This window comes from Loxodonta africana, chromosome 1 (genome assembly GCF_030014295.1).
Source record: "Loxodonta africana isolate mLoxAfr1 chromosome 1, mLoxAfr1.hap2, whole genome shotgun sequence".
NCBI lineage: Eukaryota > Metazoa > Chordata > Mammalia > Proboscidea > Elephantidae > Loxodonta > Loxodonta africana.
This window is the reverse complement of record NC_087342.1, coordinates 126323636-126351432: the sequence shown is the minus strand read 5'-3', so window position 1 is coordinate 126351432 and position 27797 is coordinate 126323636. Positions and strand designations below refer to the sequence as shown.

Genomic DNA, 27797 nt, shown 5'->3' with positions numbered 1-27797 from the left:
GTAAAGGATGTCTAAGAATACTTGAAACTGATATTATTGAACATTATTATTTAATAATGATATTATTAAGCTATGTGGCATCATGATTAATGATGTCCTAGAATTTACTAATGGATCACTGGTGGCGCAATGGTTCAGCTGCTAAGGGAAAGGTTGGCAGTTTGAACCCACCCAGCAGCTCCACGGGAGAAAAGACCTGAATATTTGCTTCCGTAACTATTACAATCAAGAAAACAATTTGGGGCAGTTCTATCTTATCATGTCACATGGGGTTGCTATGAGTAGACATAGACTTGATAGCACCTAACAACGTGTTACCCTTATGACTTATGAGTGTTACCCTTATGACTTATGATCCTTTGTCTTCATTTCAAAGTTATGTTGAAGAGAACTAAGGTGGTTTTGTTCTCTCACCCCACCCAACACGTGTGCCATCGTGTTTACAACAGTGTCTGCCTCAGGGCAGACTCCTAATAAAGAAGTGGTCCCGAAATAATGTTTATCATATTTTAAGTGAGAAATAAGTTATTTAATGGTGAGTTAGGAAGCAATATTTCAGTTCTTGCTGAAACACTACTGAAAAGTAAAGAAATATTGTGAACGGAGATAAGAAAGACGGGAAAAACAATCTTTGTGACCACTAGCAATTGAGCATTCCTCTGAGATACCACATATTGTAATTAACAATTTAGTTGTTCAAATAATTCCTTTGAATGCTATACATTGCTCCACAGTGATGGAATTTTCTCATATTAATTTCTCAAGACGTTATCACAGAGATTTTGAGGGATTTTTATTTGTTTTGCCTTTTATTATCTGTTTTACTTTTGGACAGAAAGTGAAGCCAATGAATCACTATATCCTAAAACAAAACCTGTCGGCTTGCAAGTCATTAAATAGATCATCTGCATGACTATATATCTACATCATGTTAAATTTTCCCTTTGACAAAATTTAGAAATCAGTAAAGTATCAATCCATTTGCGTAAAACTCATTTAATTATTCAGGAACACCTTTTACGCTGTAGGCTTCAGGAAACTGCTACATGTAAAATGACATGGACCTTCTCTCCCATTCTTTTTTGCCCTTCTTATTGTCTTTTTTTTTTTTTTTTTTTTGTCTACCTCTGGTTGAATACATGCATTCAACCATAGTGTAACCTCCTCCTAGCTTTTGTGGTTGTACAGACTAATTCCTCCTTTTTGTCCCCACTCTATGTATTACGGCCTCCTTTCTATACTATCACTAATCACACTGAAGGAGAATTCTAGGAACTGTTGCAAATGCTAGTTATTAGACTGTGAGCTCAGCAAAAGCAAGGACAATGTCAAACTTTGTATCTTTTTCAGCATAAGATCTTGGGAATGCTCATGTTTCTAAAAGTGTTGAATTTTCACATTTCCTTTGAATTTTTAAGTAGTGTATAGTTTTGGTCATTGAGTTGTCATCAAATATTGTTATTTGGGGGGAAAAATATTTAGACTCAGGCTTCTAATCAGTTCTGCCTGATTCAGTCATGGCTGAGGAAGCAAAATCAAAACAGATTCAATTTTTTTTTTTTTTTAATTTAGGTGAAATGGAATGATAAGCAGAATGGAAAAAATTACAGGTGGAAGCCCTGGAATGGGAGACCCAGAAGAGCCATAGTGAGCTCTTTCAGAAGCCTGATGCAGGAGACTGGATTATTGCCAGGACTATGGAGAGCAACATTCAAAGCAGCACAGTCAGCTGCCATCTTTGAGCAGGGCATCACTATTTCAGACTCTGCTGGTCAAGAAATTTGGTTGTTATGCAACATGCATGCTGCTGCCCTTGTTCCCTAAGAAGGAGATTAAGGTCTAGCAGGGCTTCAACCTGTAATTTTTCCCATTCCACTTATTTTTTCACTTCACTCACGTTTTAAAAATTTGGGTCCATTCGTGTTTCACTTCATCAGCCATGACCGAATTGGGCAGAACTGATTAGAAGCACTGATTTAGAATAAAGGGAGACCATGATCAATAGCCTTAAATAATTTCCCAAGGTGCTTAAGAATTTTCTTTTTAAATCAGCTTTCCTCTTCAGAGAGCCAAAACAGGCCAATTCTATTTTCATTCCACATTATTTTAGCTTTTCCTGCACAGATTAGATTTTTTTGGTACTATCCAACAGAGCTATTGAAAATAATTTTAACATTATTAATCTCAACATTATACTTACTACAGATTTTGCAAAATCGATTTTTTCACAAGAAGATATGAATGGTACTGGAAGCTGGACATTAATTTTATTTCTGTGAATTAATCTCTGCTTCTACAAAGTTCTTTAAAAGTTTTTCAAACTGGGTAAAATCAGATATTTTACCAAATTAAAAAAAAAAAATGCTAGAAGGATGAGTGGATAAAGTAATGACAATGAAAGAAGGACGTATCATAAAAACAAATAAATATTTATATGATTATATATTTCAAAATTTTAATGGCAATATTTCTTGTGCAGCTGTCAGTTAACACTTGATAATACTTCTATTGGAAAAAAATAGGAAATGATTATGGGGTCTGAAAACCAAATATTTAGGTTTTAAGACCTAAAATGAATATATTAATAGAATCATGAGGGAATATGGATGGAACAGTGCTAGGTATAAACTGTAATCTTGGGAGGGATGCAGTTTCTCTGAGGAAGAGAAGACATTTAAGGTGCTTAATACAATGTGAGAAACAGGATAACTAAAACAAACCATTACCTTACCTAAGAAATTTGTTTGTTAAAATAAGAAATCAACCTCTGCAGTTGTTCAAAATCCTCTTCATTCAATTAATCAAAATTTGTTCCCCTTTACCAAAAAAAAGGAGTCTTAAGGAAAGCAACGTTGAATATTTTTGGCAAATGTTATGTTAAATCAGTTGGTTAAAAAATAAAAATGTTACAAATATGTATTTTGTGTCAATCAAATAAAAATTACACACAGCCTCCACCAGACTGAGCCTAGAAGGACTAGATGGTGTGCCCAGCTACCACTGCTGACTGCTCTGACCGGGATCACAATAGAGGGTCTTGGACAGAGCTGGAGAAAAATGTTGAACAAAATTCAAATTCACAAAAAAGATCAGACTTACTGGCCTGACAGAGACTAGAAGAACCTCTGAGACTATGGCCCCTGGACACCCTTCCAACTCAGAATTGAAGCCTTTCCTAAAGTTCACCTTTCAGCCAAAGACTAGACAGACCTATAAAACAAGCAACAACACACATGAGGAATGTGCTTCTTAGATCAATCAAGTACACAAGACCAAATGGGCAACACTTGCCCAAAAGCAAAGACGAGAAGGCAGGAAGGGACAGGAAAATTGGATAAATGAAAACGGGGAACCCAGGATGGAAAGGGGGAGAGTGCTGACACATTGTGGGGATTGCAACCAATGTCACAAAACAATCTGTATAAATTTTTGAAAGAGAAACTAATTTGCATTGTAAACTTTCTCATAAACCACAATAAGAAAAAAGTCCTTGAAAATGGAGGGCAATAATTCTTGCTTGTATTTTGGAAAATACAAGTAGACTAACAGAATTGCCTCAAAAAATTAATAAGAAAATAAAAATTACAAAACTTTGTTACTAAAAAATTTGCTTTTTTTCTGATGTAACATATACTGATGTGTGATTCAAGAAATATATTGCCTTTCTTTTTATGTACAATTTTCTTTATTCTCTTTCCTCTTTTACTGTCTTTGTGAAACTACTTCATCATTATATTAATTTCACTGTTTGTTTACCAAAGTTATGCCTCTCACAAGCTTATTGAATTTGTAAGTGAGTTCAATTTTCATTTTCTAACATGTGCCAATTAATGAATTCACTGTCAATAATAAGGTAGATGTTCACTTCAAAATTCATGTCTGCATATCCCTGTTCCCGGGCACCAGGTCAGACACACTACCAAGTAAAATTTTGAGAAAGCTATCAGAAGGATTTTCATAAAATTCTTACCCCTAATCCCACTCCTTCAATATTTGGAATATTCTCATTTAAAGACATTTTATAATTTGAAACACATAATATAAAATTTGATATTTGCTGACAATATTTGCATACCCCTTTCCATGCAAATCTGAACAAGATACTCTATTACAAGCAACATTTCTAACATCTTCAACATACAAGACAGTAGGCTGATCCTTTACATAAATATATTCCTATCGTAGTTCCCTTATCACCACATGTCTTTGTGGATATTTTTATTTTTTTAATAACTTTTTATAATTTTTTAATGATTTTTTAGTTAAGTTTGATCCCATTCCTGAAAATACAAAAATTCTCATGATATCATAACATTTTCCTACATTTCTTATCTCTTTTATTTTGAGTTAAAAACAAATTTTACAATCTTTATGTACCAAAAGAAAAAAAAAGAGTGAAGATGATGAACAGATTCCTGTTTTCAGTTTTCAAACATAAAAATGAGCAGTAGACGATATATTAACATGCTTCTACTTTCCATATATATTTTTATTTGCAATTTATAAGCATCTATTTGTTACTAGAATTAATGCAATTATTCATTTTCTTGCAGATACATGAATGATGTATTTTATAAGATAGACATTCTTATATAAAGGCCAATTTAGTACATTAGGTAAATATTTCATATTTGAAAAAATTCTCATAAAATACTGAATTTAGCTTCACGTAAGATTTTTTTTATATATATATATAGATGGAGGATACTTTTGAGAAAAATGTTGGAATGAATTATGCTGTGGTAACAAGTCCCTCCCCCATCCCCTACAGACAAAAAATTTTTAAAGCCTTACAACAAAAGATCATTTTTCTTTCATAACTTATGCCAACTGCTTTCTGCTCCTTATCTTCCCTCATTTCAGGAAAAACAACTTGAATATAATCCACTTAGTGTGACTAAACTTCCCAGTTTGCCTGGGACTGAGGAAGATCACTGAAAAGTCAATACTAAAAAATGGGAAGTTTCAGGCAAACTGAAATAAGTTGGTCACCTTAAATCTATTCTATGACAAGTAAACTTTTTTTATATAAAGAGAATCATGTTTCTATTTTAGAAATATAGGTTGAAACTTATGAATTTTTGAAGTTATTCCCAGACTGCTACAGATTTTCTGACAAATATCTGTTATCTAAAACATGAATTCAGTGGGAAAAGATTGTTTTTAAAGCATTGATACTATTAACCTGGGGAAATTAAAAATTTCAATTGCTAAGTGGACATGCCATAAAACCTTTTTTTTTTCCTTAAATCGCCTTGCGTCCAAATAAAATTGATGGAAAAAGATTAATACTACCATGTTTCCCGAGGTCACTGTGGAACTTTTAGATAATAATGGCAGAGAGGGCCATTCCTTCTACTGGAAATTAGCATCAGTGTGTAAGAAAGACTGAATTCTATAAAGAAACAGATCTGGTCATACAAACAATAAAAAACCGAACCTGTTGCCCTTGAGTCGATTTAGATTCACAGTGACCCTATAGGACAGGGTGGGATTGCCCCACAGGGTTTCCAAGGTGCAGCTGGCAAATTTGAACTGCTGGCCTTTTCATTAGCAACCATAGCTCTTAACCGCTGTGCCACCAGGGTTCCATACAGACAATAGGGGACCCTGAATGCTTAATATATCTTTGTATTTAAGTAAATGATAACTAATAAAATGGTGTTTTGTTAGGCAATGAGTATTATATTAGCTCAATTGTTGTTGTTGTTTTTAGGTGCCAGTGATTTGAACTCATGGTGACTTCATGTGATAGAGTAAAACTGTTCCATAAGGTTTTCTAGGCTGTAATCTTTACAGGATGGAAGTCCTCGTGGCACAGTAGTTAAAGCACTTGGATACTAACCAAAAGTTGGGCAGTTCGAAATCACCAGCTGCCCCACAGGAGAAATATGTGGCAGTCTGCTTCAGTAAAGATTTACGGCCTTGGAAATCCTATGGGGCAATTCTACTCCTGTCCTATAGAGTCACCATGAGTCGGAATTGACTTGAAGGCAGTGGGTTTGTGTGTTTGTTTTTGGCTTGGTGATAATCTTTACAGGAGTAGATTGCAAGGTCTTTCTCCCTCTAAACTGCTGGGTGGTTTCAAACCACCAACCTTTCAGTTAGTAACCCAGTGCTTAACCAATGTGCCATCAGGGCCCTTTACCAAAAGGGCCCTTTATTATGTCCATGTAAATTCAAAATGATTATTTTTTCTTTACTAACATCACTTTTGAAATTCATACATAAGAAGACAGAAGTCAATTTACTTGAAAACCTCCTTACTCGAATAATGTAGCAATATGCAGAGAACATTTTATGGATTGATGGTGTTTTAGTTATCTAGTGCTGCTATAACAGAAATACCACAAGTGGATAGTTTTAACAAAGAGAAATTTATTCTCTCACAGTTTAGGAGGCTGGAAGTCCGAACTCAGGGTACCACCTCCAGGGGAAGACTTCCTCTCTCTCTTGCCTCTGGGGTAAGGTCCTTTTTATCAGTCTTCCCCGGCCTAGGAATTTTTCAGCACAGCGGCCCCAGAGTTCAAAGGATGCATGCTCCTGGCTCTGCTTTCTTGGTGGTGTGAGGTCCTCATGTATCTCTGCTGGCTTCTCTTTTTTATATCTCAAAAGAGATTTATTTAAGATACAACCTAATCTTGTAGATTGAGCCCTGACTCATTAACATAACTGCTGCTAATCCCACCTTATTAACATCATGAAAAACAGGACAGAGTAGAACTGCCCCATAGGGTTTCCAAGGAGTGACTGGTGGATTCAAACTGCCAATCTTTTGGTTAGCAATATAGCTCGTAACAACTGTGCCACCAGTGCTCCATTAACTCCATAGAGGTAAGATTTACAACACATAGGAAAATCATATCAGATGACAAAATGGTGGTCAATCACACAATACTGGGTGTGATGGTTAAAATTGTGTGTCATCTTGTCTGAGCCATGATTCTCAGTGTTTTGGCAGTTGTATAATGTTGTGATCACTTCTCTATTGAAATTTGATATGTGATCACCCCCATGATGGAATCTGCTGAGTGGTACTGGCAGGGGTGGGGCTTGTGGTGGCTCACTGCCCCCTCAGCCTTCATCTCTCCACCTTCCGCCACCTACATCCTTCCTGCTTGCCTTGCAAAGGTTGTTGGTTTTTTCCGTATCCAGCAGCTATCTCTTCTCTGACCTCTGGTTCTTGGGATTTGAGCTAGCAGCTTACTTGTCCATTTGGGGATTTGTCGATCTTCATGGCCTATAAGCAAGAGTCCTGCTCCCAAACCTGCCTATCTTGGGTTTGCCACCCCTGCAGCTATGTGAATCAGGAGAAACCTTGTGATCTTGCCTTCCGACCTTGGGGATTCCTCGACCTTCACAGCCTGTGAGCGGGAGTCCTGCTCACTGACCTGCTTATCTTGGGTTCACCAGCTTCTGAGGCCCTGTGAATTTCGAAAGGCCTCTATCCTGATCCAAGAACTTGGGATGGTCCAACCCCTACAATCACGTCAGCTGTTTCCTTGATATAAATATCTCTTTGTATATATTATATGCTTTACTGGTTTTGCTTTTCTAGAAGACAAAGGCACTGGGAATCACGGCATAGTCAAGTTGACACACATTTTGGGGGGACGTAATTCAATCCATAACACATGGCAAGTTTAATAAATAATTTTCTCTAAAATATTATCAATTTGTAACATCCTCTCCCATATGACAATTATTCCAAATGTTTTTCTTTTATGAATATTGCCTTGAAAAATGGTTCTCCCATGAATTAAAATCAACCCATCAAAATAAAACTAAACAATGAGAGCTATGCCACATTTTCATGGTCGCCACTTTTTCCTTAACTGCTAGAAAGCTCATAGCTATTTGGAAATGAAGTTTTTGTTGACTTATTAAAAAATGGCCACTCTTATTTTCCATTATCTTACTTTTCTCATGTTCTTTTAACCTACTTTAAAGGTTTTATTATGCATCTATTTTCTTGATGCTACTGTGAATGTGTGTGAGTGTGTATGTGTGCATTCTCACCCAAATACATGAGTTATGAAAGAGAGGTCAGAGTCAGAGATAGAATTATATCACAATCCTTCTTAACATCTACGTTTAGTCTGATGAAATAACTTTTTCCTAACATTCAGGTTGCTAAGGCAGAGGACAAATTTTAAAAGAAAATACCAAGAGCTCCAATTTTCCATTCCAGCTAACCTCCTAAAAATACAACCTCTGTCTAAGCCAGGGTACCCTTCCAGTGTTTTTATTCAGGATGAAAGGGTCTCATGATGGAGAAATTGTTCTGACTTCCCTTGAAACTTACAGAAAAAGTCAGGAGGTCTAATTTGGTCTCCAAGTAACACTGAAACTAGCAGGATGAGCAGAGTAGCATTCCTGCCCTGTGAGCAGGGATTCATGACATTCTTGTCATTTGCCAGAAATTTTTCCTCATTAGTTGGGGCTTGCTCCCTACTGGTTTATCTTCCAGTTTAACAGAAGTGAATTCTCATTTCTAAATGTTGTTTTCACTCCTGAGCTTCCCAGACAGAAACGGGGATTGTATTTGTTTCATCCAGCTGCCTGTGATAATCTTAGTTTAAAAAAAAAATACTAAGAGATCTCTTAGTTTAGTTTTTTTTTTTTTATTATTATTAATTGAAGATATGGATCTACAGGATCCTGTCAATATACATAATATACTACTTTAACAAGTTTTTTTTTATTTTTATTTTTTGCAGTCACAGAACCAGAATTTAATAGGTATTCAAGTTTTCTATTGCAATGAAGGCTACAAATCCAATAAGAGTTAATATTCACTGATGGTGAAGATTGATTAATGTCATTTGTACTGTCTAAAATTCTATGTCTTTTTATAAAACTGATGGGTTAAAACTATTGCTGATCTCCAGACTTAAAAACATATCATAGAATTGTATCCCCTTGGAAGTCATTCAGTACAATTAAATGACAGTGATTTTTCAGGATTGTTTCTCATTTTCAGTTTTGACTTTAGTTAGTTACATGATGGTATATTAATTAATAGACAGACTAGTACTTTAAGATCTGTGTTTTTGTTTGTTTGTTTTGTCATTAGGAAATCGTATTTGAGAACCTAGGTAGAAGACCGTCATGACTTGAAACAACTAAAACAAAGCCCACTTAGTGTATTAATTGCATTAAAGGAAGCATCGAGTTTCTTATATACCAGGACTCAACTGTGCTTACCCCGGACTGCTTCACGAGGAATTTGTTTACGGGAAAATTAGAGTAGTCAAGATAATTTTAGGGTGTTCTCTAAACAGAATACAGAGCCCTAGGTTGTCTACATAGCTTAAATTTATCTTCTGGTTAGTGTCTTCCTAAGATTCCAGTAAGAGAAGCATGTATTAAAACTTAATGATGACTGAAGCATGATTTAAAATGGTTTAAATTTAATTAATTCATTGTGGGCATAACCAGACATGATTTTTGTCTTCAAAGATGCTGGAAATTACCATAAACAAATCTTATTATTAGAGAATATGCTCATATTCTTAAAATATTTTCAAATGATATAAATAAAAAGATTGGAGCAGTACCCTGGCATTCACTATTTTAAACCAAAAAACCAAACCCAGTGCTGTCGAGTTGATTCCGACTCATAGTGACCCTATAGGACAGGGTAGAACTGCTTCACAGAGTTTCCGAGGAGCACCTGGCAGATTCAAACTGCTGACCCTTTGGTTAGCAGCTGTAGCACTTAACCACTACGCTACCAGGGTTTCCTTCACTATGTTAATTCTATTGAATTAGAAGGATATTAACTGGTGTGTCCCTTAATTTATTCCATAAATATTTTTAATTTGTGGAAAAATATTAAATTTTAGCTAACAGAAGGTAACAGATTGTGTAGATCAAAGGGTGAGCCAAAGCCAAAAGAATAGCACACAGACATTTTGAGCATGGATGCAAAAAAAGATGGTACAGAAAGAGAAGATAAAGCAATAGAAGGATCAAGCAAAGAGAGGTATAAAAATATATCCCATAAACTTTTCTTTAATTGGTGAATTTAGAAATTACCTGTGTATTTTATAAGAAAAACTGAAACATATTTTCACAAAGTATTTGTCATTTTTCATTACTTCTTTTTTCCAGTGTGTATGCACTTCAGGGTGCACAAGGAATTCATGTTGGTTTGTGGAGAATGTTTCCTTAATTTATGGGACCACCTGCCATGATATTTGCCAAACTAAAGGTCCTCATCAATTTGAATATGTGTGGCAATTAAGATTTACAGGTAATATATTTTTTTAATTTTTTAATATACCTGGATCAGTTCAAAATTTCCAAGGTAAGTGTTCATTTTCTATTCTTAAACAATACAGTTTATTCTCATAGATAAAGTAAAAATGAACTTAATAGCCTTAGCCACTGATCTGATACTTTGATAGATATAGGTTTAAAACCTACTACATTCCAGGAATTCTGTGTGGTGCACAGCATTTAAAAAAAAAAAAAAAAAACCCAGTGCCGTCGTAAGGGTGAAGAAAACAAGAGCCATTCCTACTCTCACTGATCAGTTTATTGTGCCTGTGGAAGGGAGTATTGAACAAATCTTCATAAAAATAAATACATCCTTGTAAAATGAAATAAAATGTTCCTGTATGGCACTGGGTAAGGCAAGGAATAGCCTCCATTGAAAACTTATAATGATCTAGGGAAAGACAATTTTCAGTGCAGTCAGCGGGACAGAGGCATAATATGCTGACCTGCTATCTAATTTTAATCTAGATTTCTAGATAAACAGCTATGTTTTTGAGAAAAACTTGTTTTTCCTCAGTGGTCAAAACCAGGATGTGAATTTATGTGCCCTGAGGGGTATTAACCAAGGGACCATCTGCACCCCTCAAAATAAATGTAGCCAGGAAGAGTGCTGTCTGGGTGCTGTTGCCAAAAAGATATTTTTGCAAGATAGACAAAGAAAATACATGTAAGCATCTTGAGACCATTATGTAACCATCCTGTGAAACTATCTGTGATCACTAACTATATTATTAATAATCAGTAACCAATCTAGACTCTGATTAAACCCTTTTTGTCTGGGTTTAATCAGAGTCTAATTACTATATTATTCGTTGATTTCCCCGTAATTGCCCTCCTCTTTTCATCCCACAGGAATTCTTTTGTAATGAAACTGCCCCAGACTACCTGGCTCTGTTTTCAACGGGCTATGTAGTTCCCCAACTGCAATGGTTTTAAACCCTTAATAAGCCTCTCCATTTTAACTTGAAAGAGCCTTCAAGTTTTTCTCTACAGCATAACCAAAGGACCCGTTTTATGAAGAAAAAAAAAAAAAGGTAGCAGGGGAGGGAAGGATGGGCAACTGGGATAGTAAGTTGGAGATGTCAGAAAAGATTTCCCTGTGAAATTTACCTTTGAATGGAGATGTGGAGAATGAGGCAATGGAAGAAAAGTTGGAGAAGACAGCGTTCTTGACTGAGGGAATTAAATATGCATAAAGACACTGTGTAAAAGGGGTAAATCATTTGAAGGCGAGGCTGCAGCCCTGAAATCAAAAGTGAAACTAAGATTTGTGGCATTCAGAACTGAAATGCCAGATAAAATAATTTGACTTTTTTTTTCCTAAAAGCTTTAGAAACTTATTTCAGATTTTGACATATTAAAAAACAAATAAACAAAAAGAACAACAACAAAAAAGATCAAGTGGAGAAATAGATTGGAAAAGGGAAAAAAATGGATTCCAGGCTAGGAAGTCTGTTGTGTTCATATTGTGAAGTGATTGAAGCTTGAATTAGGATGTGGCATTGGAGGTTGTTAAAAGTGTACCCAGAAACCCAAAGTGCACATATACAAAATAAACACACTGGATGATCTTGTTTATGGATTGTGTCTAGAGACCAAGTGATGGAGGTGTCAACAAAGGCTCCTAGATTTCTGGCTTGAGCAGTAAAAGGATATAATTCTAACACATTTTATTAAATATATTTCAGTATTTTTATAGAATGTTTCTATTTCAGAATCTATTTGATGAACACAATTTTCTGTTCTCTGATTACATCTTGAATATTATTTGACTTAGATCAGGCAAATTGATTCACATTATTAAAACTGTACGGTACTTCAATTAGTTCAATTAGTTCTTGTAAAGAATGCGTCTCTGACAATGATATTTTAGCATTAAATTTGATCAACAATCAGCAAATTAGTATATTCTGTTCTCAACTAATAGCATATTTTATTTAACTGACAGAACTCCATTTATAAGACAACTATTACATTAAATCAGTGTTGAAATAAACTAACAATTAGCCTTTTAAACAGAAGACATGTTAATTTATTTCCTCATGTGCATTAGACGGTATTCTGGAAAGTTAACAGCTCCTAATGACAGAAATAGTTAACAGTTCATTAAGCAAATCACACTTAAGACCAAAAGTGGTAGAAGAGAGCAATGACTTCTCGATTATGCTATGTTAGTTTGTGCTAAAACCAATTTCAGACACTGTGTTATGAATACTTCCTATTTTACAAATGGCACAACCAAATAAAACAAACAAACGAGAACAACATCAACTAAGGTTAAAAAAAAAAAAGCTTAATGAATCACCTGTCTCAGGACTATTAAGAAATTGACTTAGCTGAGTGGTTTTAAACCCTGGCCACTCATTAGAAACAACTGAGGAACTTTTAAAACATGCTTATATGGACCTCCGCTATAGAACAGTTAAATCGAAATTGCAGTACGGTGGACAATGGAGATGGTTAAAAGTTCTGCAAATGCTTCTAACGTGCAGATCGAGAAAAAGAATCAGCTGTTACAAACCAAATCAGTTCATCAACTTCAGTGCTAGCAATATTTTTATACTTATTTCCCTTTTGTCTCAAAGAGGGAATAATATGTGATGTAATATTATGTTATACTATGTTATATTAAAAAAATAAAACTTATCAACTGAAAATGGCTGAATGAAACATTCACAACAATATAAAAGCAGGTATAATTTTTAGTAAATACACAGGGAGTTCTTGTTGTGAGGTACTGTTGAGTCTGTTCCCACTCATAACAACCCTTTGTACAATAGAATGAAACACTATACAGTCCTGAGCCATTCTCATAATTGTTACTATGTCTGAGCTATCGTTATGGCCATTTTGTTAGTCCATCTCCTTGAAAGCCTTCCTCTTTTTTGCTGGCCATCTATTTTGCCAAGTATGATGTCCTTCACCAGGGCCTGGTGCCTCCTGATAACATATCCAAATTACATGAGAAGAAATCAAGCCATCCTTGCATCTAAGGAGCATTCTGGTTGTAATTCTTCCAAGACAGATTTGTTCGTTCTTTTGGCAGTCAATGGTATATTTGATAATATTCGCCAACACCATAATTCAAAGGCATCAGCTTTTCTTCAGTCTTCCTTATTCATTGCCCCTTTTTCACATGCATATGAAGCAATTGGATATACCATGGCTTGGGTCAGGCACAACTTACTCCTCAAAGTGACATCCTTGCTTTTTAACACTTTAAAGAGGTCTTTTGCAGCAAATTTGCCCAATGCAGTATATCTTCAGATTTCTCGATAGCTGCTTCCAGGGGCGTTGCTTCCGGATCAAAGTAAAATGAAATCCTTTGACAACTTCAGTCTTTTCTCTGTTTATTGTTATGTTGCTTATTGGTCTTGTTGTTAGGTCTTTGATCATCATCAATAAGTGCTTCAAGTCCTCTTTGCTTTCAGCAAGCAAAATTGTGTCATCTGCATACCCTAGGTTGTTAATGAGCCTTCCTCCAATCCTGATGCCATGTTCTTCTTCATATAGTCCAGGTTCTTAGATTATTTGATAAGCATACAGATTGAATGAATATAGTGAAAGGATACAACAACTGTGACACACACTTTTCCTGATTTTAAAACATGCAGTATCCCCTTGTTCTGTTCGAACAACTGCTTTTGTCCCATGTACGGGTTCCTCATGAGCACAATTAAATGTTCTGGAATTCCCATTCTTTGCAATTTTGTTCACAATTTGTTAATGATCCACACAGTCGAATGCCTTTGCATATTCAATGAAACACAGGTAGACATCTTTCTGATGTTCTCTGCTTTCAGTGAAAATCCATGTGACATCAGAAATGATATCCCTCATTCCAGGTCCTCTTCTGAATCTGGCTTGGATCTCTAACAGTTCCCTGTTGATGTACTGCTGCAGCCACTTTTGATCGATCTTCAGCAAAATTTTACTTGTGTATGATGTTAATGATATTGTTGGATAATTTCCACATTCTGTTGGATCACCTTTCCTTGAAATGACCTCAAATATGGATCTCTTTAAGTCAATTGGCAAGGTAGCTGCCTTACAAATTTCTTGGCATAGATGAGTGAGTGCTTCCAGCATTGTATCCCTTTGTTGAAATATTTCAATTGCTATTCCATCAGTTCCTGGATCTTTGTTTTTTGTCAATGCATTCAGTGTAGCTTGGACTTCTTCCTTCAATACCATCAGTTCTTTATCATATGCTACCTCCCAAAATGGTTGAACGTCAACCAATTCTTTTTGGTACAGTAACTCTGTACACTTAATCCATCAACTTTTGATGCTTCCCTCACCCTTCAATATCTTTCCCATAGAATCCTTCAATATTGCAACTCAAGGCCTGAATTTTCTCTTCAGTTCTTTTAGCTTCAGAAATGCCAAATGTTTTCTTTCCTTTTGGTTTTCTAACTCCAGGTCTTTGTACAATTCATTATAATATTTTATTTGTCTTCTTGACCCACCCTTTGAAATCTTCTGTTCAGCTCTTTTACTTCATTATTTCTCCCACTCACTTTAACAGCTCTACTAGGGAGAAGGATCTGGCAGTCTAATGAAAAAATTGGCCATTGAAAACCTTATGAATAGCATAGGAGCGTTGTCTGATATAGTGCCAGGAGATGAGACTTGTAGGTTGGAAGGAACTTAACATATAATTGGAGACAAGCTGCCTCCTCAAAGTAGAATCGACCTTAATGACATGGATGGAGTCAAGGTTTCAGTAACTTTTTTTGGCTGATGTGACACCCCTTAAAATGAGAAGAAACATCTGCAAACATCCATTAATAATTGGAATGTAGAATGTATGAAGCATGAACCTAGGAAATTGGAAGTCATCAAAAATAAAATGGAACACATAACGATCAATATCCTAGGCACTGGTGAGCTCAAATGGACTGGTATTGGCCATAAAGAGTTGGTCTGCTCTGCTGGGAATGACAAACTGAAGAGGAATGGCATCACATTCATCATCAAACGAACATTTCAAGATCTATCCTGAAGTATGACACTGTCAGTGATAGGATAATATTCATAAACACACAAGGAAGACCAGTTAATATGACTATTATTCAAATTTATGCACCAACCACCAAGGCCAAAGATGAAGAAATTGAAGACTTTTACCAACTTCTACAGTCTGAAATTGATCAAACATGGAATCAAGATTCACTGATAATTACTGGTGATTTGAATGTGAAAATAGGAACCAAAGAAGAAGGATCGGTAGTGGCAAAATACAATCTTGGTAATAGAAACAACACCAGAGATTGAATAATAGAATTTTTCGAGACCAATGACTTATTCATTGCAAATACCTTTTTTTTCAACAACATAAACAATGACTATACACACACATGGGCCTCAAAACCCTGGTGGTGTAGTGGTTAAAAAGTCAGCAGTTCCACTCCACCAGGTGCTCCTTGGAAACTCTATGGGGCAGTTCTACCCTGTCCTATAGGGTCTCTATGAGTCAGAATTCGACTTGACGGCAACAGGTTTGGTTATACACATGGATCTAGCTAGACGGAATACACATGGATCAAACTGACTACATCTGTTGAAAAGATGATAGAGAAGCCCCGTATCATGAGTCAGAAGAAGGCCAGGGCCAACTGTGGAACAAATCATTAATTATTCATATGCAATTCAAGTTGAAGCTGAAAATAATTAAATCAAGTCCATAAGAGCCAAAATATGACCTTTAGTATATATCCCACCTGAATTTAGAGACTGTCCCAAAAATGGATTTGATGCATTGAGCGCTAATGACCAAAGACCAGACGAGTTGTGAGATGACATCAAGGACATCATACAAGAAGAAAGAAAAGGTCATTAAAAAGACAGAAAAAAAAAAGGCCATTTCAGAGTTATTGTTAGGTGCTATCTAGTCTAGTCGGTTCTGGCTCGCAGCAGCCCCATGCACAACAGAACAAAACAGTGCCTGATCCTGCACCATTGCTTTGCTAAAGACCATTGCTGCAGCCACAGTGTCAATCCACCTCATTGAAGGTCTTTCTCTTTTTCGCCAACCCTCTACTTTACCAAGCATGATGTCCTTCTCCAGGGACTGATCTCTCCTGACAACATGTCCAAAGCATGTGAGATGCAGCCTCACCATCCTTGCTTCCAAAGAGTATTCTGGTTGCACTTCTTCCAAGACAGATTTATTCATTCTTTTGGCAGTCCATGGTATATTCAGTATTTATTGCCAACACCACAGTTCAAAGCCATCAATTCTTCTATGGTCTTCCGTATTCATTGTCTAGCTGTCACATACATAAGAGGCAATTGAAAATACCCTGGCTTGGGTCAGGTGTACCTTAGTCCTCAAGGCTATGTCTTTGCTTTTCAACATTTTAAAGAGATCTCTTGCAGCCGATTTGCCCAATGTAATGTGTCTTTTGATTTCTTGACTGCTGCTTCCACAGGTGTTGATTGTGGATCCAAGTAAAATGAAATCCTCGACAACATTCATCTTTTCTCCATTTATTGAGATGTTACTTATTGGTCCAGTTGTGAAGATTTTTGTTTTCTGTACGTTGAGGTGTAATCCATACTGAAGGCTGTGGTCTTTGATCTTCATTAGTAAGTGCTTCAAGTCTTCTACAATTTCAGCAAGCAACGTTGTGTTATCTGCATATCACAGGTTGTTAATGAGTATTCCTCCAATCCTGATGCCGTGTTCTTCTTCATACAGTCCAGCTTCTTGGATTCTTTGTTCAGCATACAGATTGAATAGGTTTGGTGAAAGGATACAATCCTGACACACATCCTTCCTGACTTTAAACCATACAGTATCCCCTTGTTCTGTTCGAATGACTGACTCTTGATCCATGTACAGATTCCTCATGAACACAGTTAAGTGTTCCAGAATTTCCATTCTCCACAATGTTATACATAATTTGTTTTGATCCACACAGTTGAATGCCTTTGCCTAGTCAATAAAACACACGTAAACATCTTTCTATCAATTTGTTGTACTGTGGGGACTCATGTCTTGCTGTGCTGCTGGAAGCTATGCCACCGGTGTTCAACTACCAGGAGGGTCACCAATGGTAGACTGGTTTTAGCTGAACTTTCAGACTAAGACAGACTAGGAAGAAGGGCCCAGCGGTCTACTTCTGAAAATAATTAGCCAGTGAAAACCTTCTGAATAGCAGTGGAACATTGATATAGTGCTGGAAAACAAGCCTGTCAGATTGGAAGGCCCTTAATATATGACTGGGAGGAGCTGGATCCTCAAAGTAGAGTCACCCTTAATGATGCTGATGGAGTCAAACTTTTGGGACCTTCATTTGCTGATGTGGCATGACTCAAAATGAGAAGAAACAGTTGCAAACATCCGTTAATAATTGGAACCTGGAATGCATGAAGTATGAATCTAGGAAAATTGGAAATCCTCAAAAATGCAATGGAATGTATAAAGATGGATATTCTAGACATTAGCGAGCTGAAGTGGACTGGTGTTGGTCATTTTGTATTGGACAATCATATGGTCTTTTATGCTGGAAATGACAACTTGAAGAGGAATGGTGTTGTATTCATCGTCAAAAAGAACTTCTCAAGATCTGTCCTGAAGCACAATGCTGTCAGTGATAGGATGGTATCCATACGCCTATAAGGAAGACCAGTTAATACGACTATTATTCAAATTTATGCACCAACCACGAAGGCCAAAGATGAAGAAACTTAAGTTTTTACCAACTTCTGCAGTCTGAAATTGATGGATCATGCAATCAGGATGCACTGATAATTACTGATGATTGGAATGTGATAGCTGGAAACAAAGATAGAGGATTGGTAGTTGGAAAATATGGCCGTGTAGAAATGATGCTGGAGATCGCATGATTGAATTTTGCAAGACCAATGACGTCTTCATTGCAAATACCTTTTTTTTACCAACATAAATGGCAACTATACACATGGACCTCGTCTGAGAGAATACACAGGAATCAAATTGACTACATTTGTGGAAAGAGATGGTAGAAAAGCTCAATGTCATCAGTCAGAAAAAGGCCAGGGGCAGACTGCAGATCAGACCATCAATTACTCATATGGAAATTCAAGTTGAAACTGAAGAATATTAGAACAAGTCCACGAGAACCAAAGTATGACCTTGAGTATATCCCTCCTGAATTTAGAGACCATCTCAAGAATAGATTTGACACATTGAACACGAATGACTGAAGACCAGAGGAGTTGTGGAATGACCTCAAGGACATTATATATGAAGAAAGCAAGAGGTCATTAAAAAGAGAGGAGAGAAAGAAAAGACCTAAATGGATGTTAGAAGAGACTCTGAAACTTGCTCTTGAACATCAAGTAGCTAAAGCAAAAGGAAAATATGAAGAAGTAAGAGTGCCAAACAGAAGATTTCTAAAAGGCGGCTTGAGAAGACAAAGTATTATAATTGCATATACAAAGACCTGGAGATAGAAAATCAAAAGGGAAGAACAAGTTCAGCATTTCTCAAGCTGAAAGAACTGAAGAAAAAATTCAAGCCTCAAGTTGCAATACTGAAGGATTCTATGGGGAAAATATTAAACAACACAAGAAGCATCAAAAGAAGATTGAAGGAAAATGTACAGTCACTATACCAAAAAGAATTGGTCGACACCAAAACATTTCAGAAGATAGCATATGATCAGGAACCAATGGTACTGAAGGAAGAAGTCCAAACTACACTGAAAAAGCATTGGAGAAAAACAAGGCTCCAGGAATTGACAGAATACCAATTGAGATGTTTCAACAAATGGATGCAACATTGGAAGTGCTTACTTGTCTATGCCAAGAAATTTTGAAGACAGCTACCTGGCCAACTGACTGGAAGAGATCCATATTTATGCATATTCCCAAAAAAGGTGATCCAACCAAGTGCAGAAATTATTGAACAATATCATTATCACGTGCAAGCAAAATTTTGCTGAAGATCATTCCAAAGTGGCTGTAGCAGTATATCGAAAGGGAGCTGCCAAAAAGTCAAGCCTGATTTAGGAGAGGACATGGAACCAGGGATATCATTGATGACGTCAGATGGATCTTGGCTGAAAGCAGAGAATACCAGAAAGATACTTCAGAGTAGGCAGCTCTAAACCTTGGGTTTTCCTCTGCCCCCTCAGAGTACAAGCCACAAGCCTGGGTGTCCAAAATCACTCCCTCCATGTTATGCTGCCAGTTCCCCTCCTCCTTCGTTTCTCATAATTTGCTGGAGTGACTTACTGAGCTCACAGGAGACACCATTTCTGAAACAACAGCTTTAATATAACAAAAAAGGATACAGTTGAAGAGACACAGTGTGAGTTCTTAGATGGGGTCATATCATGAAGCATTCATGTCCAATAGAGCAATGCCCTACCTTCTCCTGTTCACGGTCACCAACCAGCTTCCAAAGCCTTTATTGGCCTTACCACTTGGCCATGATAAATCACATCATGGCTTTTGAGGTTTAGTCAGCATTGTGCCCCAGGTGATCCCTTTTGGGCTGGACGGCCTCCAATTCACTAGCCTCAGGTATTTATCCACCTCTCAGGAACAAAGACAAAAGGCCAAATGACTTTCTTTGAGATGATTCCTCACAGCCATCTAAGTAAAATAAGTATATTTAGTCATTATTTCTTCATGAATCTATTGTCAGAGCTTACTGAACATAGCTGGTCAGCACATCTGTTGAAAATAAGAATCATCTGACCCTCCACATAATGTGATTCTAAATAACTTGGGCTGTCCAAGGAAAAGAAGCTAGAGTGATAATGCTTAATAATCAATAAATATTTAAGTGGAACAACCCAAATTCCTCTTGGGTTTCAGTATAAGGTATCATTAATGCAATTTCTTTCAGCAAAGTTTTCAAAACAAAATATAATTTATAACAAATGAAAAAATATGCAACTAGAACTATATGCATTTTATATATTGCAATATTTCTTTTTATTTTTTATTTCTTTTCAGGTTGTGCCATTAAGATCTTACATCTTTTTTTCCTCGTAAATGTAATTGAAGAGAAACTTTGAAATCAAGCTGGTGAATTTGCATCAGATGTATTAATTTTACCAGCAGTAAAATTATTTTTATAAAGGGATTTTTCTACCAACTAAATGAAGTATCCTACATGCCCAATCAATTCTTGCCAATATGATTTCTCTACAAAAGAAGGGATGGTAATTAATTAGAAGAAGCCCTGTCAAGGACAACTGGTCTACAGTGCACAACTTGAGAAAGAGCTGACATGCACTGTTTCTTCTCAATGTCATCATCTATGTTCATTATATGTATTATTAAGTTTGAGAAAAAGAGCTACTGACAGAGTGGATAATTAGTTGTGAAGTGAAATAAGACACTATGAATTATGGTTAAGAAAAGAAGAAATCTTTTCTTAAAGAAGAAAAAGATAAATTTTCCTTGAATTCTTTTCTCTTTTTAAGGCACATGATTATTACAGTTTAATTATCTAAATTAAGCATACACATTTAATACAGTTAATATGCATCAGTAATTTTTTTCTAAATTAATGGTGATTGCTGCATTTGTGAATTGATATTGCAAACAAATATTTACTTCTAATACCCTATTTTACCTTTGTGACGTAATGATCTTATTTGTGGTAGAAGATATTAGTTGTAATTTATTCATTATAAGTTACTTTTGAAATTTTATGATGATTAATGAGAAAATAGGAAATCTTGTATCTCTAAAACAATCTTTATCAAACTCCATTTTTTCTTCTTACTCCACCTTCAAACCTTTGTTTTTGTTAAATTACTTCTGTTATTTATATATTCATTTAAGATTTTAGGATCTCAGTTTGAAGATTAAGAAATATATATATATGTATTGAGTTTTTAAAACCATAGTTTAGTGCTTTTTACTTAAATTACATTTAATAATAAGTATTCAAAACATTTTCATAGTAAGAGAATTATACAATTAATATACTAAATAGAAATAATGGCTTTCATGTACAGATGAGAGCTAATTAGATGATATAATGGAAGAAAAAATTTCACATAAACAGTAATTAAATTATTAAAATGCCTAAAAGTGATATTAACAAAAATCATGCAAACTCTAAAGAAAACTTCAAATACTGCTATAAAACAGGAATGCACAAACACAACCTAAAAAAAGAAATTCTAATGATATACAGTGCTGTTGGAAAGGAGACTCAACATATTAAAAGTGTCAATTCTACATGTCATTTCATAAGTTTATTAAAAAAAAAAACTAAAAATAAGAACTCATAAAATAGTAGCAATGCCTTTTTGCTTGTTTTATTAAATTAATACCTTATTTATTAAAGTTCACATGGAAAAATAAACAAAGACATGTATCTCGGGCTGGGTTCTCTAGAGGAGCAAAACCAGTGAAGCATATATGTATAAATATAGAGAGATTTATTTCGAGGAAATGGCTCACACAATTTTGGAGGCTGGTAAGTCCCAAATCTGTGGCTCAGTAGTAGGCTGAAGGCTTGATGAATACAAAATCTGCAGGTCGGGTGGCAGGCTACTGGCTCATGGGGTTGTGGGAGGTGGTGAATCCAAAATCTGTAGGTCATACTGCAAGCTGCTGGCTCACATTCCAAGAACTGGAGGTCAGAAGATGAGGAGGCAAATAAAGGACCTAATGCTGGAACCAAGGAGAGTGAGGTTTGCCAGACCATGCATATATATTGGTTGCAGGCCACACCACCAAGAAAACTCCCCTCTCAACTAACTGGCTGCTCACATCAGATCACAATATGGAGAATGTGTACATATCTGCCAAATCTCTGAGAATCATGGCCTAACCAAGTTGACACGTAACCTTAACCATCACAGTTTATATACAATGAAAAAGACAATTACGTATTTGGTAGGTGAACTAGCTCTGCCAGATATTAATGCTATTATTTAGCTTCAATAATAAAAAGCATGGCACTGTTGTAGTGACAGTCACAAAATAGGACAGAATAAAGGTCCAAAAACAAATCCAAGTTATATAGAAACTTAGTATGTAATAAAATTGTTACCTCAAATCATTAGGGCAAATAAGGATATGTAATTATTACTGTTGAACAACTGCATAGCCATGTGAAGAAAAAAAATCAGATTTGCATATTACAATATAAAAAAAATTAAAAAATTCAAACAAATAAAAAATTAATATAAGAATGAAATGTTAAAAAAACATGTTGGGGAATTGCTGTATAAATTTGGAAGGGAAGGACGTTATAGCTTCAAAATTCAAAATTTAGAAGCCAGAAAAAAGAGACAGGTGGGAAAAAAATATATATATGTATATATCTCTTGTGAAAAAACACAGATAAAAGAAGTCCAAAGATAGACTGTACATGTTTCGCTTTGAAGTAGGATTAGTCTCACTAATATAAAAACAAGTTCTAGAAATTAAAACGAGCAAGCAAAAGACCAAAAATCTAATAAGGGAGTTAATATTATAAATATTTACATACGAAGAAATAGAAAAATCCCTAAATATTTGGGGAAAATGCTCAAATTTATTCATGATTGAACAAAAATGAATTAAAAAAACAATATGGATTTTTTTTTTTTTCCTCCTATCAGCCTTGCAAAACTTTCAATGTTTGACAGCTGGTGCTTTTATTCCTTACTGGCAAGAATGTAAAATCAGTAAAATATCCGAAGGACAATTTTATAATAATATCTATCAATATTATGTATGCACATACTGTTTGACCTAACCTTTCCATCACTGCGAGTGCATCCACACACTTAGTAATATATATGCAAGTTTATAAATGAACCATGGTTTACCACAACAAAAGTCATTTCAGCTTTAGAAATAAATGTGGAAGACTGCCAGTACTCACACAGTAAAACTGTGAGATAGAAATTGAAAAGAAAGCAAAGTGTGAAACAGTGTTGAATCATGTATATATAATAATATGCTACCTTTTGATTCCTTGTATTCAACTTGTGTTTATCTCTTTGAAGGTCTTTTTTTTTTTTCCATCTTTTTGCCCCAGTGTTCTGAAACGTTACAATGTTGTGAAATTTTTTTGGTCTAATGGTCATTCATTCATTGTGAGTCACTCGATAACCTCTTTTGTTTATAAGCATGCATTTTTAACAATTTTTAGGTAGTCTTTATTTTACTAATAATTCCTCTTTTCTGTAACCTCTAATCAAAAAATTGAATTGTTGCTTTTCTTAACTGGTCCTCTCATTTTCTCATAATTTCTGTTTTATTTTCCCTTTCTGTCTTATTTTTTTCTACACTAGTGTTGAATATCTCGGAATTGTTGACATTTTTATTTTACTGTATTTGTAAGTTTTCAGAGCATTTTCCTATTCTCCAGATCTTACATTTTCATGGCATTCTCTTCTTCAATATGGATAAAATATCCTTTTTCTTATATCTCTAAGACTATTAGAGTTTTGTTTTGTTTTAATTTTCTTCTGTTCTGTTCCACGCGGGGTCTCTATTTTCTATAAGTACTTGTTACATTGGTTTGTTCTTTTCTCATTTGGAGTATTTTTGCCAAATGGTGTTTAATCATATTTAATGGTGAGGAACTAAGAAGACTGATTTGAAGTATACCAGGTGAAGATAGGCCTTAATGACAGGGATCTTTATTACAGAGTACCCAGTAGGCAGCTGGCATTTTATTGGGGGAAACCCAATTTAGCTTGAGATCCTTGAGGCAGGTGACTCTGAGATTCTCTTTCTCTTTAGAATAAACCTAGTAAATTATTTGTTGTGGGCCTAGGGGAGATAAGCAAGGGGTCAGAATAATTAATTGGATTTGCGTGTTTGGAGATAACCTATGAATGTAAACTAATCTCCATGTTTCCAGGAACCACCTCAGCACCACATTCTCATAACTTTTAAGTCTCAAGCATCTCGATTTCTAGGTGAATGAATTTTCATAATTAAGCCCTCTCATTACATGTATGTTTTGAGTACCACTATTCTGCTAAGGAGACCTGGTGGCACAGTGGTTAAACGCTTAGCTGCTAACAGAAAGATCAGGGGTTCGAACCCACCAGCAGCTCTTCAGGAGAAAGATGTGGTAGTTTGGGTCTATAAAGACTACAGCCATAGTAACCCTATGGGACAGTTGTATTCTGTCCTGAAGGATTGTTATGAGTTGGAATGGACTCAAAGCCAATGGGTTACAGTAATTTGCTAATTTACTCACAAAAATTCCATCATCTTTTCAGTTTCTCAAAATTTATTAAAAACATTTCATCACTTTTGTCTCTTCTCCCATTTAGATGTTATTATAGGAAATCCTATGCTAATAAGTTAGAAATTTTAGATGAAATGGAAAATTCCTGGAAAAATACTAGTTGGCAAAACTGATTCCAAAATAAATATAAAATCTGAATAATTCTATGACCTCAAAAGTAATTAAATAAGATTACTTAAAAAATCTTTCTACAGAGAAAAACATTGGGAAAAATGTAATTCTAATATTACAAACATCTACCACAAAATGGTGGGAGAGAAATTACCAAGTAATTTTATGAGACTGGCATAACTGTTTGAGTTATTTTCCCTCATCATATTGAATATATGAAATTTATTGATGTATCATTAAATTCACTCATCTTTTCTTGTGCCTCATCTGCTGATAACCCCTTCAGTACATATTTTATTACTAATATAGCAATAGTTTTTATAATTTTAAGACTGTAAGCAAGATTTTTACGCAGATGAGCTTGATGAAGTTTGGGACATTCTACGTGGCTTCCTATCTCCTTTCTTCCAGGTTGATTTGTGAGACTTCTAATTTGGGTATCCACATAGCAGCGAGACTTTAGTTTATGAACAATCACCATTTTATATTTTAGATATTTGCACAGATGTTAATATTTCCCATCAAGTCTTGCCTCACAATTCATAAAATTTGGGCTTGCTGGCCATAAGCAAAACTAAATAAGAATTTCTTAATAAGGATTCCATGAAAAATACTATACACCTAACAAATATAATTGGCCTATTGACTATGAGGCTCAGCTATCAAGTTTACAGAGATCGGTTCAGGTCTCCTATATTCCTTCATTACCTGGGAACATTACTTCCCTTAATGGGAAATAAAATATTCGCAGCTCAGCTTAGTTAGCTCCTTTACCCCCACAAGTCTGGGATTTCTATTTGATTATTTTCTTTTTTTTTTTTTTGTAGTTTTCAAATCTATCATTCCCTAATTCCTTGTGTGTTTACCTATTGTATTTGTTTCCTATAAATTGTTGAACAAATTTATCGTAGTTACTTTGAAGTGCTTGTCTGATATTTCTAAGTCTGGGCCATATGTGTGCCTGTTTTTAATGACTGAATTTTCTCTTGCATATAGATCATATTCTTTCCATTTTTTGCATATCTCTTTTTGTTATTGTTTTCCAGATATTGTATCTAACATTAGAGTGTGAAATAGCTATATGTGTGTGTGTGTATATATATATATACACATATGTATTTGTACATGTGTACATGTATACCTACACACACACACACACACAAAATGTCCTTTTGCTGTCAGGAGACTAGGATAAGAGGTTGATCTTTTTTTCTATTATAAATATTTTAAGGATTTTTTTTCCAAATTTATTTCCAAACGGTTTCTTATACAACAAGCAATGCATAAAAAGTATTACTGTAGTGCTTTATTTTGTTTTTTGTACAAGATATGTTCTATGTTTCTTTACAATTAATAATTGGCAATTTATTTGACATTTGCTTATTTAAAAAAAATGCATTAGCCTGGAAGCTGCATCATGGTCTTGTTCTGATGCTATGTTTTACAGTCCATTTTTTAAACGGGAAGGTTAGGCTTGATTATCTTTTAGGTCTCTTTCAAACTTAACAATCTAAAGATATAGAAGCTTATTATTGTGGTAGGTGTTGTCAAATGGATCTTTTGAATTAATTTGACAACTATCCTTAATAATTCAATATGAACATGAGTTTATGAAAGATTATTTATTTTTTTATCTCTTTGGAAGGATTTGAAGATGAAAAATGTGAGGTGGTTATTGATGCCTGCTTCTTTCTCATTGCAAACTTCAATGAAGGCACCATTTACGTGAAAAACACTGAAGACCTCAAATATGCCTGTTGGCTGCCATGTGAAGGAATAATGGAGGTAAGATATTTTATGTAGTCGTTTCTCATTTACCTCTTAAGCTCATCTGATTTCAAAAAAGCTAGAGATGTTAAGGCTGTAGATGATTCAATGTTCCATAAATAGCTTAAATATAACTTCATAAAAAGTTTTCCAATAATCTGTTTATTTCCACTTAAGAAATCTGCATGTACTCTTATATTTATGATATGGAGAGGCACTAAAGAGTTTCAGCAATTTATCTCTAGCCTTTTTGTGTCCTACTTGTATTATAACTTGCTGACCGATTAAACCCTCAAATATATCTTTTATATTAATAAACCTGTGATTTAAACTTAATATACTTTTAAATGTATATTTTAAATGTATATTTAAACAATGACAATAAGTAAATACAGACATAGATGATTATGTCAAACCTTTTAACATAGTCTTTAAAATATATTTAATAGCATATTAAAAATTGCATATTATATTAAATCTATAAATTTAATCTAGTAGACAAACAAGAAAAATATATTTATGTCATGTATACATATTTGTTTATACATATTTGTGTCTCTATACCTTTACATTAATCATCACCTTTAAATAAGGTAACCAACATTTTTTTCAGAGTCAAGAGAAAATACAAAGTCAATAAGCCAACATTTTTTTACTTATTTTGTTTTTCGTTAAGCACACACATTTCATATCACTTTAACAACTTTTACGTTAGACAAAATGAACACAACTATTACATAATTTAAAGATATTTGTATATTCTGTTGCCATTCAATAAGGAAAAAAGTAATTTGAAACCATTTTTGGAGTCTAATTTTTGTATATTTTCCTTGCTTATAAGCTGTTCAAGTATCCAAAGGTTATTTTATTAACTTAATAACATTTTAAGGTCTTAATGTTCACTATGGATTTAAAATTCAATTTAAACCACCATGTTAAGAACCTATGATTTGTAGTATTGTAAGAATTCACAAGATCACGCTCTTTTAAAATATATCTGGTATTAAAATTTTAATTATTTAAATATAATTTAGTTGTGTAACCTTAAATAATTTTGACAAGACAATAACAACTTACTGGATCCTTAGAATCTGTGTATAAAATTTATAGTTTTTGCATCATGAGAAATGATACTGAGCTTTTATACATGGTGATAAAATTAGACAAACACATAGTTTTTTAATTTAAATTAAACCATTATAATTTGTCTACAGAGTCCTTTTTATTCATTATGAAATTACACAAGTTGTTTTAAATATAAATAAATTTTTATTACAGCCTATGGAGCAGTTCTACTCTATAACACGTGGGGTCACCATGTGTTGGAATTGACTCAATAGCAATGGGTGGACTCATGATTTCAAATGGGATTGTTTTGTTTTTTGTACTCATGTATTTTAAAAAAAAAAACAAAAAACTA

At 34.8% G+C, this 27797-nt stretch overlaps 1 protein-coding gene across 1 annotated transcript in view; it reads left to right on the top strand.

Annotated features, from left to right (window-relative positions):
* Positions 1-26556, top strand: part of EYS (eyes shut homolog) — a 180646-nt gene extending 154090 nt beyond the window's left edge. The window contains exons 6-7 of the mRNA XM_023544596.2: positions 10117-10258; positions 26256-26556. Coding sequence (XP_023400364.2) covers positions 10117-10258; positions 26256-26413 — 300 coding nt within the window. The 3' untranslated portion in view covers positions 26414-26556. The remainder of the gene's footprint in view (positions 1-10116; positions 10259-26255) is intronic.
* Positions 26557-27797: the final 1241 nt, after the last annotated feature.